At 40.8% G+C, this 13,483-nt stretch overlaps 1 protein-coding gene across 3 annotated transcripts in view; it reads right to left on the bottom strand.

Annotated features, from left to right (window-relative positions):
* Positions 1-12,199, bottom strand: part of macrod1 (mono-ADP ribosylhydrolase 1) — a 137,310-nt gene extending 125,111 nt beyond the window's left edge. Inside the window, exons 1-3 of one of the 3 annotated variants that reach the window (XM_037779724.1) lie at positions 11,550-12,199; positions 9,404-9,502; positions 8,501-8,608 (exon numbers count right to left, since the gene is read on the bottom strand). In XM_037779724.1, coding sequence (XP_037635652.1) covers positions 8,501-8,608; positions 9,404-9,502; positions 11,550-11,961 — 619 coding nt within the window. In that variant the 5' untranslated portion in view covers positions 11,962-12,199. The remainder of the gene's footprint in view (positions 1-8,500; positions 8,609-9,403; positions 9,503-11,549) is intronic. The other 2 variants (XM_037779723.1, XM_037779721.1) reach the window with 2 other exon arrangements.
* Positions 12,200-13,483: the final 1,284 nt, after the last annotated feature.

The raw sequence follows: 13,483 nt of genomic DNA on the forward strand, positions 1-13,483 counted from the left end.
TAGAGGGGTAAAGAAACCGGAAAATATTCACATTTAAAAAGCTGGAATTTCGCGGGTTTTCGCTTTGACACCAAATCCTCCGCCATCGTCTTGTCTGTCAACTCTTCCTCGTCCTGTGTGTGTGAAATCTGACTCCTGCTACTTTGTGCTGAGACTCCGTACGGAGCAGATGCATTCACTTTCAGTTTGTAGTGTATCTATTGATAACATGCCACTGATACGCCAAAATGAACTAAATGGGTTTTATTTCTATAAAAAAAAAGCAAAACGACGGTGGGTACGTAATGTAATAGTGTATGTCAGATCACCGTGTAACACCTGTAACACCGAGTACCGCAGCACGCCTAATGAGTAGTGAGACTGGTTAGTGTTAGGGTAAGAATATCACGGTAAGCCAATCAGAGGCAGAGTAGGGCGAGTCATGCCTTCGCTATAGTAGGATTTGTAATATCGCTGGCCGGCTCCAGCTCGGTTGTTTCGATTCGGGCACGATAGAAACTTGCAAATGCCATTAAAAGCTCTAGGGAGGCAGAGGAACATGATATTTTTCAGATCACCTGTCTCAAGCACTACTCTCGGGATATAGTGACCATTTTATAAAAAATAACTTTATCATATTTGCAAAGTGACACTTTAATTCTGTGAAAATCACGAAGCTTTTCAAGTCTGCCATTAGTCACTACCAGCTTTTTTGTGCTTGGCTTCTAGGAAGAAATGCTCGTCTTTGTACCTTTTTAAAAGGCTGCGTCACACTGATGCCACGCTGACGGTTAAATGGCGCTTTCAGTGGAATCTGTAGGTGAGACAAAGTGTTGCTACGCCTGCCTCATGACTTTCTGACCTTTTTTTTCCTCCAAGCTATCCATCCCCTCATCCATCCAGCTCTCTTTCTAGGTTTCTTATCTGTGAGGAAGTTACAGTGCCGTCTATCTACAGACACTCTCTCACGTCCTGTCTGTCACCTGCAGGCCAGGGAAACTATTGGCTCTAATCTTGTATCTCTCAGCTGTTGCCTCGTGAGTGGGTTTCCAGTGCCAACCAGCAGCTTTATCTATGACCTGCAGAGGAAAACCTGGGAGACCCTATCTCATGCGCACACAAACATGAGAGCACACCTGCCCTCAAAACACAAACGTACACCACTCATCGTGCACCGCCCCTCCAGACACGATCACACCGCACACACACATTCATGCGTGCTGTCTGGCAGGTGTAAATGTGCACAGGTGTAAATATGCAGATGTAAATAGTCTTGTCGATACATCCAGACATTTGTGCAAAGGTGTCAGTCCCATATAATCACACAGACACTCAGCAAGCAGAAATAGTGACGATGAGGAGTGGTTCAAGCTCTAAAGATGGAGATAGGAGCAGAATATTCGTTATCACTTGACGGAGCACGGCTTAATTTTAGGGACAGTTTTTTATAGTCTAGCCTGAAAGATTTATCAGCCAACTCTGTCGCTGCATTTACTCCCATGGAGTTAGCTCCACCAGAAAATTACACAAAAAACACAGAGAGAACTTACTGTATATGTCCAGTTTTTAAATCTTTTTCAATTAAATTTAAATTCTAGGCTGGAAAAAAAAAGGCCAAAATGAACGGCGTTTAATGCCAAACGCGCTGAGGGTAAGTGCTGAAATGGAAATGAGGAATAAAACTTTTGAGAGTGAAAATGCAGCTCAGTAGAGCTAAGCAAATTTGCATTTAATCAATTTGAAAAAAGGTTTTAATGCAAAGTTAGTTGCAGAGACGTCGTATCCACACACACACACTCGCACGCACACACACTCCAAGAACTCATCACTCCAAAGACATTTCATTGTGCAATCCATCTTAATCAGCTAACCCATCAGAGACAATATATCCTCCCCTCCATCTCTCTCCTCCTCCGGACGGAGTGATTGAGGGGTGTAAAGAGGAGGATGTTTCTACCCGCCGTCTCCTCCCCCCCCCAATATTCCCCCCTTCCTCCTCCTCCTCCTCCTCACCAGGACGGCTCTTAAGTGCTTGTGGGTTTTTATGTTTGTAGTGTTTTATAGGAGTGGGCAGGAGCCAGGGGCTGTAAAAGTGTGGAAGGAAGGAGGGAGGGGGAGGAGAAGAGGAGGAGAAGAGGAGGAGTGGAGAGTTACTGTAAATCCGATCTTTACTAAGAGGGACACAAACGACAAACAGCGGCCGCCCAGCCTCCCCGCAACGTCCTCTTTACCTGATCAATCAGTGCTGGCTGATGGAAGGATGGAAGGATGGAAGGAAGGAAGGAAGAGAAGCAGCATATTACTTAGTTGGGGTGGGGGAAAAAAAATCGATTCACCAACGTATCGCGATTTCGTTTTAGGATTTTGAAATTGATTTTTTAATGCCAGAATCAATATATTTGCTTCATTTGAGTCTATACAGAGGTAGAAGGAAGTTACCGCTTTTATTGTTGTAGTCTGAGTAACGTGACGTCATATCCGTTACGTATCCGTCAAAAACCAAACAAACTGCAGCCGGCCGCAGTGAGCCGAAACGAGAAAGTAGAAAACGTCGGAGGCCTGCACTCTCACATGTTAAATCCAACGTGGTAAACACTACACATACAGTAAAGTATGGAAACACTTTGGGTTTCACACATTACCAGGAAAAGACATGATGGCTAAAGCTGCATGCTAACTCTGTCATGGACAGCGAACGTTATCGTATACTGGTAACGTGCGGTCGAGCCAGCCGTCACTTGCATCTCCGTGATCAAATCAGCAGACGCAGACGTGTAGAGCACCCATATACTGACATTTATGTTAAATACATTCAAACAGCCACGATGGAACTGTTCATGGATGTATAAAGTGAACGGAGCTGACGGGAGAGCTAGCAACTGACTTGGTGAAGTTAACGGAAGTATACACGTGTGACTACGTCCAGTTTTCAAAATAAGGTGTTAACAAAGCGAACTATATACAAAATACAAATATGGAAATAAGATTTATTGGATTATATTCACCAGAAGTATAAAACATTACATTTCCCTTATAATTTAAAAAGAAAATAACATTTTTGAGGTAAATGTCTTTATTCTTTGAATTTTAGGTTGATGGAAGAAATTTAATAAATAATGCCTGACAATGACTGATATATTTGACTTCAGGGCATCTCTGACTACATACATGCTGAATATCAAACATTTTTACTGTATTTATTTAGATATCTTTCAAAGTAAAAGTCCCTAGAAGTGTATAATTTAACTTTTTCTCATGGTCTCATAGTGGTAAAAAAGTTAACAAAAATTGCAATAAATTATAATATTGAATCGCAATACTTAAAAACCGCAATAGACATCGAATCGGCACCAAAGTATCGTGATAGTATTGAATCGGGAGATAGGTGTATCGTCCCAGCCGTATATATGTGTGTTTTTGTGTGTCTGCAGACAACTGCTCATCATCACCAGCCAGCCAACCAGCCCACCAGTCTGCCAGTATAGCGTATAATTGGGCGCAGTTGGCTTCTATTGAATGTTTGCTGCGTTACAGGCTAAACGATTCTTCAAGGCCTCTCATAGCAGCCAGAGAAAAAAATCCACAATACTCCCCTCCACATGTCAAAAACCACAGGCGCTGATTTGGCTGCTTTCTAAAAACGCTTCACTCTTCGATCGGCAACAGGAGAATAAGCTTGTGAGCGATTTTCTAAATGAGCGTAACTAACTGTCTCTTTTCTAATTGTCCTCTTGTCCCTGGATGTCTGTTGGCTTCTCTCGTTTATTTTAATGTCATATCTCTTTAAGTGCGACTGACATCGCTGAAAGCCTCTTAGTCAGTCAGTTAGTCATCGAATGAAAAGGTCAGCCGCTTAGTCGACAAAATGACTACGGAGACAGTCAGCTGGCCGGCCAGTCAGTCAAACAAACAGAAAAAAGGATGATCTGCTGCCCAAACCCCCTTTTGTGGGTACCCTGTACCTGCTTGTTGCCATGGCAATGCAGTCGGAGATTTAAATACTAGCCTGTGTCCTCTCCCTACCTCTCTTTCATCCTCTTCTGTTCACTCCTCCAGACTCTCCCCTCGCTTTTTGTGAGTCGGCGTGCTGACTCTCTCTCACGCTCCGTCTCTCAGTCATGTTTCCTCTGGCGTTGTTGTGTGTTTTTTCAGTCTCCCTCCCTCACCTTGCCTTCGTCCTCTCTGCTAAATGACACTTTACTAGCTGTTTCCTCCTGTTAATTCCCCGCTACTTTGCATGGGGCGACTCTGTAAAAAGCTCTTGTAAAAACACACAAAGTCGCCTATACGGGCACACGAGAGACAAATTACAATTACTTACTGTATATACACACTCGTAATTACTTTAACATTTGCAGGCAGATGCACGATTGCTCCCAAGCACAGGCAGTAATGCCATAAATGAGAGTGAAAGATCAACATATTCACTGGATGCTGGCACGGCGCACACCTGCTGACAGTCAGCTGCCAATGAAGATCTGTCATTTTCTGCTAAAGCCTCATCATCAAGCATCATTTAGGCGTGCTGGCCTGCATTCATCTCTCTCCCCCTGATGCACCGTCTGTGCCAAGACGCCGATTAAATTTCCCCCAAATGCCCAAACAGCCTCGTGGGAATAGGTCTTCAGTGAATGAGCTGGCTTTTGGCTCCATCTAATGGTCACTGGAAACGGCTCTAATCCTACTGGAAAACAACAACTGATGGGAGGAAGTGTGAGTAGCCTGTCTTTAGAAGGTGTATATAGATCATATGACTCATTAGATTAGATCAGCGGTTCACAACCTTTTCCTTTAAGGGACCACTTTTCTATCATTGAGTAAACTGACGACCCCTGACTAATATTTTATGGATATTTCATATCATATTCATTGTACAACAATAACAGTACAGAACAGCTGATAAACTGTTCAATTAATCCAAATAGTGAACGCAATAACTGCAGGAAGTTTGGGTAAAAGGAGTGATTTGGATGCCTTTTGAGCAGATTATTTCCTGTGAATGTTGCATCAGAGATGAGTGTTCCTGTTATTTTGAGGAACTTTTAATACAATTTTTTTCTGTATTATGTATTTTTTTTTTTTTTTTAACAATCATACATGCTTAATAGGCTTCTTTTTTGACAAATTCAGGGTTTTCTTCTCCCTGACGCTTGGCCATTGTTCTATTAGCTCTTTGGTTGTTTTAACTGTGTACTTTTCTAATGCAGGACGAGGCTGAATATAACTGGTGTTCAGGTCATTCATCCTGTGAGATTTTAAGTTTATACCTTAAATAATGTAAACTAACAACAGAGTGGATAAACTGAATTTCCCTTCAGGGATCAATAAAGTATGTCTTCTTCTTCTTCTTCTGAATAATAATCCAAACTTTAAAAATAACAATTTAATTTAGTTTTCCTCACAAAAATGAATGAAATGCTGAGATATAGGCCAACTGTATGTTGTTAAAAAAGTTGTCTTACACCCCTTAAAATCAAGTAGGCCTTACGACTCCCGTTAAGCTTTGACGACCCCTTGCGGGGGAAACGTGCCATAAGGGTGCAGTGAGAGTCTTTGCTCTACAGGGATGAAGGTTTTCCTGCATCGTCCCTTTTCTATGGCGAGACTGCGCTCACTCAGTCTGTACTTCGTCAAGGTTCTTTTTAATTCTAGATCGATTACCATCAAATAGTCTGCTATAGTGTACTGTCGATTTAGAGCCAGATAGCATTGCATTTTGCTCTGTGCCTTTGTTTGTGTTTGCAACTAGGTGATGTATTTCTGTTTTGTCTGAGTCTAATTGGTGGATCAATATGAGGCCTTGGTGTGTTGGTGGAGCTGGTTGGTGAACTCAGCCTCAGGACCAGCTCTCTTGCCACTGCAGGGCTTGATAATGATATGAGAGGGGGTCACTATGATTTAGATGTGTCCAAAACTTAATTGATCTTTTTTTTGTATATTTTATTAGTAGTGGATATTGGCCTAACTCTGTCCTGCATGCATTATTTGTAGTTTTTCTCTGGACGTGTAGGAGACTCTGCATGCAGCATCTCAACGGGGTGTTTATCCCACTGAGTGAAGTCTTGTTTTGTAAGTGGACCCCACACCTCGCTGCCAGAGAGTGCAATCGGTTCAATAACAAATTAGAATTGGTATTTCGGTTTCGACATTTTTCTTAATGGCATAGAAGGCCCTGCGTGTTTTCTCTCTCAGCTCATGAACTGCCTCATTAAAATGTCCAGTTGAACTTATTATTAAACCTAGGTAATAGTGTGTGTGTGTGTTTGTGTTTGTGTTTGTGTGTGTATGTGTGTGTGTGTATGTGCGTGTGTGTGTGTGTGTGTGTGTGTGTGTGTGTGTGTGTGTGTGTGTGTGTGTGTGTGTGTGTGTGTGTGTGTGTGCATCGACATGTTTTGTACCAACTAAGAACTTTGGATTCTGAGATCTGGATCTTTTTTTAGAAAATCATTATTTTGGTCTGTTGGGGGTTTACTGTCGGGGCCCAGGTCTGACTGCTCCAGCAGGTCCAGGATCTGCAGTAGCAGGTCATCGGCATTTCACCTCCTTATGGGGGAGTCTTATACCAGGGATAGGGGACTTTTCTATTACACTAGCCAAATCACTTACGTAAATTACAATTACATTTTCTTATGGTCTGCAGCAGAGCATTTCAAAAGGTTTTTTCACCATGTTAAAAATAATGAAATGAATGAACTCAATTCTTTTATTTTTATTTTAGCATGTGTTCACATCAGCTGAGACAATTAATCAATATATCAATTGACAGAAGATTATTTGGCAACAATTCTGATCACAAATTAACTAACTTTTATAAGTTGTTTAAACAAAGCAAATATGGCCAACACTTTTTATTTGAAACTGAATATCTTTGATAGATCTTTTGATCTTTGAACAAATTAACTGATAATTAAAATAATCATAGGTTGCAGCAGTAACCAGTTCATGCAAAAAATCTTTTGTTTGGTCATGATAACAGATGTAGTGTCCCCAAAACAAATGTCTCGGGTATACTTCATAAACAGGACAAAAAAAACAATGAGTGTGGTGTGCAGGGACGCTCGTGTTCTTGTCTTAACTTTCCTTATTTTTTTTCGTACCGTGGGCTCATACGAGGGCACTCTGTAACTTCAGATAACTGTGTAAATGACCTGGGTAAACTTGATGAATGCGGCCTGTGCGTAAATGAGCGTGTGTTCATGAGAATTGTATGAGAATTGTAAATTAGAATAATTAACGCTATTGACAAGCCAACCACAGGGGATGGCAAGTAACCGCCACAACCGCTATGTTCAAGTTTTTTCGTTTTTTAATTCTTTGCAATGGGATCGCGCTTTTTTAAGCTTTGCTACAAACACCACCTGCGTGACGAGGTGCTGAGCGTCTATTCTGCGCTGAGCGCTGCACGTTTGGTGTTTTTTTCTGGTCGCTGAGAGTTGAAAAATGTTAAACGCTGAGTAAAACGCTACGCTCACCACTGTTACTTTTTACCCAACCGTCCAATCACAGTGGAGGAGGGCGGGACAATTACCATAAAGACCAACCATCACATCCTACACAGGCTACAAGTGCTGAAAAACAACAAAAAGGAGGAGAAATTAATAAACATAAACCGGCAGGTCCGTCCTCTCTCCCTACATGCTTCGGCCTTCCCTTCATCCAGAGCAAACACTCCACCTTGTGCCAACATTTTCACTCCTGCAGATATTCTGTATCATAGCAACCAGACGTAACCGAAGCGTCTAAGCTGCACCTCATTGGACTTCTGTGTTCTGCATTTAACAATTAACAGCCTCGCAATAAAGCTTATTTACAGTATGTAGCGCTAAAATCAGGATAAATCAGGAGCTGTTGAGCCAATCATTATCACCGCAGGGGCGATTCCTTCACAACGACAGCCCAAGTTGGTATTAAATTCAAGACTAGTTATTTCACACAGTTCCATTTCAATGCAGTTTATCCGTAATTTGGTCAGTACTGAGACTTCACACAAACGCTAGCGCTGCTTTCAAGTTGCTTTGCCTACTTTTGAAGTTTCCAGGGAGCCGGTCAGCAGTCGTGACGATTCTACTCCCTTTTGTTGTTCTTGTTTTCTTATGAACTGTATGTACACGGACTACAGTAGAGAAAACTTCAGAGTACAAACCTGTTGGTATCCATAAAAAAGCTTGCAGCTGTCCCACCCACACACTAAGAAATACATCATACCCGTAATGAGCACAAACCACCGTCGTAGTTGCTGAATTAATATACAGTACATTCACATTGACGCACAAACAGACTTCTTTAATCCATTGTCCCTTCTCATATTCCCATCTGGTTTGTGTTCTTCTCCACATTGTTCTTGTGCAGGTGTTTCTACTTTCCCTGCTGAATACTAACTTACTTTTGTTGCAAAATAGAGGAAATAAAATTACGTTTTATCTTGTTTTTCATTTTATTTCATCATGTGTGAACGCAGATAACTGGTGACCATGCTGGATGACTAATCTACACACTGAAACACTCATTTACACACGCATACCTGCATTGACGATAGCGTCTATCTCCAGCTTGGTGATGTCGCCGCTGTAGAGGGAAATCTTCTGGTCCAACTTTTCATTCCTCTGATAGAGAGGTTTTCCAGAACCACCTGATAATGAGACACACACACACACATACAGTACATTCACTCTCAGGATCAGTTGTATTTACCTGGTAAACTGGCACAAGGAATGTGTTTTGGTTGTTTGCCCCTATACTTGTACACTGCTGCTATTCTATTCTCATTTACAGTGAAAAGACTTTATGTTGAATATACCCTGGTCTACTCTGGACATACATTTCAAATTGATTTCAACACCCATTTTATAGATTCAGGTACAAAACTGAGATATAAACCTACTTAACTGGATATATTTGTTCATGCACTCAGACTGGCACCATTCAATGATTTATTGCCACACAATGAAGGTGTATATACAGGCTTACAGGCAGGTTCAGGTACATGGTAAAGTTCAGGTTTTGGTGGCTTGAAAGCAAAAGTATAAAGCACAGTAGTGCAGCAGCGGCGCTGTCCCGAGCACTGAAACAAGGGAGATGGAGACAGACAGACAGAAGAACATGTCAGCCTGCTGCCCTGCGTCGCACCGCGAAGCTTCGAATACCTTCGAATATTTCTCATCGAAGCTTTGAACCCAAAAATGGTATTTTGGGACAGCCCTATACATTACATATGACTATATTACATTTTGCATGAGGTGCTTCCAATGCCTAAGCGCTAAAAAAGTTGCTCATAATTTGGAAATGCTCTTGATGTGATGAATATCTGATAACACTAGTAGAAGTATTCATGTCTTGCTGCATCTCTCCGGTAAAGTCTCACCAGCACCACCACCCAACCCTGACTGAACCTCACAGTGACGTTGACTGATGTTGGGTGTCTGACCTGCAGTGGGAGTCCACACTGAGACGTCGTCCAGTGGCACGGAGTTAGACGTCCTGTAGTGCTGACGCCTGTCCTTCACAGACATGGACAGCAAGGAGTCTGAGAGAGACAATGGAGAAGGAGGACAAACAGTAAATATGTTAGCTAGATATATAACATAGATTATGTTTAATATGTATTAATGTTAAGGAACAGAGAAACATGGTATTTTTGGTGTACCAGACTGAAGAAAAGCTTCATGAAGAATAAGATAAAATAGCTCATGTATACCCACCTAATGAACAGTGTGGTGTACTAGGAGATTATAATACACTGAAAGTACTTCATGGTCTTTGAGCAGATTTTGCGCTCAAGTTCAAGTTTGTTGAAGTACAGATTTACTTTATGAAGACAGCAAGACATCTCATAAGCTTACAGTATATATAATATCATAGAAGGTACTTTAGGGCTGAAGTGTTAAGTCAATAGTGATTTCAGATTTACTGCATGACTCATTTATTTATTATAAGCACCAAATATTTGCAGTCGCAGCTTCTCAAACTCAATAACTTGCTTGCTTTTCTTCATTTCATATTAATATCTATTGATTTATTACCTCCACCAAGGCCAAGGGCCTTGATGTTTTCACCGGTGTTGGTTTGTTTGTTACCTCTGCCAAGGCCAATGGCCTTGGGCCAAGGAGGTTATTACCTCCTTCAAGGCTCTCAATGTGTTATGAGAAAAAAAGAAAATAACACGTAAAAATGACTACTTTATAATATTATGACTTTGTTCTCATAATATTATGACTTTTTTTTCTCTGAAACTTCTGACTTTATTCTCATATTACGACTTTTTTCTCGTAAACTACTGACTTTATTCTCATAATATTACGACTTTTTTTTCTCGTAAACTTCTGACTTTATTCTCATAATATTACGACTTTTTTTTTCTCGTAAACTACTGACTTTATTCTCATAATATTACGACTTTTTTTCTCGTAAACTTCTGTCTTTATTATCATAATATTACGACTTTTTTTTTCTCGTAAACTTCTGACTTTATTCTCATAATACTATGGCTTTTTTCTCGTAAACTTCTGACTTTATTCTCATAATCTTACGACTTTTTTCTCGTACATTTTTTACTTTATTCTCATAATATTACGACTTTTTTTTCTCGTAAACTTCTGACTTTATTCTCATAATATTACGACTTTTTTTCTCGTAAACTTCTGACTTTATTCTCATATTACGACTTTTTTTTCTCGTAAACTTCTGACTTTATTCTCATAATATTACGACTTTTTTCTCGTAAACTTCTGACTTTATTATCATAATATTACGACTTTTTTTAACCTATGAATTTATTCTCGTAATATTATGACTTTATTCTCATAATATTACGACTTTTTTTCTCGTAAACTTCTGACTTTATTCTCATAATATTACGACTTTTTTCTCGTAAACTTCTGACTTTATTATCATAATATTACAACTTTTTTTTCTCGGAAACTTGACTTTATTATCATAATATTACGATTTTTTTCTTTTAAACCTATGACTTTATTCTCGTATTATTATGACTTTATTCTCGTAATATTACGACTTTTTTTCTCGTAAACTTCTGACTTTATTCTCATAATATTATGACTTTTTTTCTCGTAAACTTCTGACTTTATTATCATAATACTATGACTTTATTCTCGTACTATTATGAATTTCTTCTCGTAATACTACGACTTTTTTTCGCGTAAACTATGACTTTATTCTCGAAATCTCAGATTTATTTATTTTCCTCAATGTGGCCCTAATGCTCTGTCGTACCATAGACCTACAACGATGATAAATAAAAATGAAAATGTTCAGTTATTCATTTCCATTTTTATAAATCCACAGGGAGCCACTGGAGAGGGGCTGAAGAGCCACAGGTTGCTGACCCCTGACATATAGGGTCGCTACTTTTAGTCTTGTGACAACTGAGGTAGTCTCATCTATAATCTATATGTCAACCAGTGACTACTAACAGCTGGGCAGGTGCTTTGGTCAAGTGACAGCACACATGTTTCTCTTTCATTTGTCGACAAAGAACAGTTCAGGGTTTAATTGTGGCTATATTGTAAAAATCTAATTAAACTCCTCTCGGCCTCTTGGTTGAACAGTCTCACCCTTGGTCTCCTTCCAGTCTCCCTCAGCGGAGTTCAGGTTAACTTTCCGGTCCATGGCGGTGACTGTTCCGGTGTGGAGAGACTGGAGCAGCGCGCCGGTGCTCACTCCCAGGAGGGCGGCACCACAGAGGGCTACCTGACCCAGCCAACCTCTCCTCCCTCGGGATGAGGAGGAGGACACCTTCACCTGGCTGGACCTCCACAGACCTGCTGCTGCTGCTGCTGTCGTTGACAACTTCACAGCTTTAATATGGCCGCGGACAGGACTAGGACTTGTTGCTGGCTTCGCTCCCAGCTGGAGGCGTCCAGGACTCAACACGTGTTTGAACTTGACACCCTGGAAGTCAGCACGGAGCAGGGTGCACAGAGGGGCTCTGACATGTGAGAGTAGAGCTGATATCTGCAGTGCCATGACTACGGGTCGTTATACTACAGCCTCAGGGATCAGTTTCAGTCACACGGTGGTTGTAAGGTTTCGTTTTCGCCTTGAAGACACGTTAGTTAAAGTTCATATCATGTGCCATCTTTGTTTTGGACGGTCAGATGTGGAATGTACCATTTTCAAAGGGGTGCCCAGTTTGTTGTCGCTTAAACAACAAACTTTAAAACGTCAATAAGCGTTAGTGCCATATCCATGTTGGTATTTAGACATTTTATTAATACTATTCAAAAGAGTACGCTACAAAGTGAGCAGCGCTGCTGTAATTTTAAATGTGACACTGAGTGTAAACCCCCCGACTCAGATGACATTAGTGATGTGTCGTTACGAACGAGCCGGTTCAAAGAGCCGGCTCTTATAAGTGAACGATAAGAGCCGGCTCTTATAAGTGAACGATAAGAGCCGGCTCTTATAAGTGAACGATAAGAGCCGGCTCCCGTCCGAGAGTCGTTTTTTTCTTCTTTTTTTTTCTTTAATTAATTCAAAGCAGAATGATAGGATGATCTTCTACACACCACGGGCACTCCATGCACTGACTGTGACTGAATATTGTGTTAATGACGTCCGTGGGACCAATCGGGATAACAGACAAGGATAATACGATCGAGCAGGGAGGGGCGGGGATGCACGGAGTGCTGACGGTCTACAGGTACACAGCAGGAGGGAGAGGAGGAGCAAAAGAGAGAGAGGAGTGCGGTGATCGAATAGCAGACAAGATGAGTGACAGTCGGAAACGAAGCAGCATGTAAAATTATGGTATTCTGGAAATTAGAAGGTTTAGTATAATTATATTGAATAATTTAAGTGATATATGTGCACAATTACTTATCATAGGTCAAAACAGCGCGGAATTTTGGCTGAATTATAAAAAGGCAGAAGTGGTAAAATGAAGAGCCGTTTGGGAGCCGAAAGAGCCGGATCTTCTTGGTGAGCTGAGCCAAATGATCTGGCTCACTAAAAAGAGCCGGACTTCCCATCATCAGATGAAGCCGAAGCCAACGACTACAAGTTTACGCCCCCTTCAAAGACTGTCGGAAATATTGGAATTACAAGATGAGGGCTCATCTGCCGACCGAAAGAGCTAGTAAATACAGCAGTTGTAACAAGGAGAGTTTGCTCAGACTTGCATTGTTTGGGCATTGCAAGAGCAGACACACTGTACTTGATTTCACATATAGCCTACATATCACGTAATTTCATTTGGTTGAAGGATAGTGTGGTTAGTTTTCATATGCAGATTGTTTTTGCCCAATCATAACACCACGAAAACATACCCCCCCTGAAGGCAACATTATTCTATGGTCTGCTGCCCCCTAGAGGATGGTACAGCTGAATGACAGAAACATTTGGTCATGTTAAGGTTAGTTCATTATTTAAAGGTAGAATTATTTTTCCCCAAAACAAACCAGAGAGCTAATTAATCAGTGACGACATTAAGATATAATTTTCCACTTGTGCAATTTTGTTAATAGTCTGTTTATTGTTAATACTATAT

This window comes from Sebastes umbrosus, chromosome 9, assembly GCF_015220745.1.
Source record: "Sebastes umbrosus isolate fSebUmb1 chromosome 9, fSebUmb1.pri, whole genome shotgun sequence".
Taxonomy (NCBI): Eukaryota; Metazoa; Chordata; class Actinopteri; order Perciformes; family Sebastidae; genus Sebastes; species Sebastes umbrosus.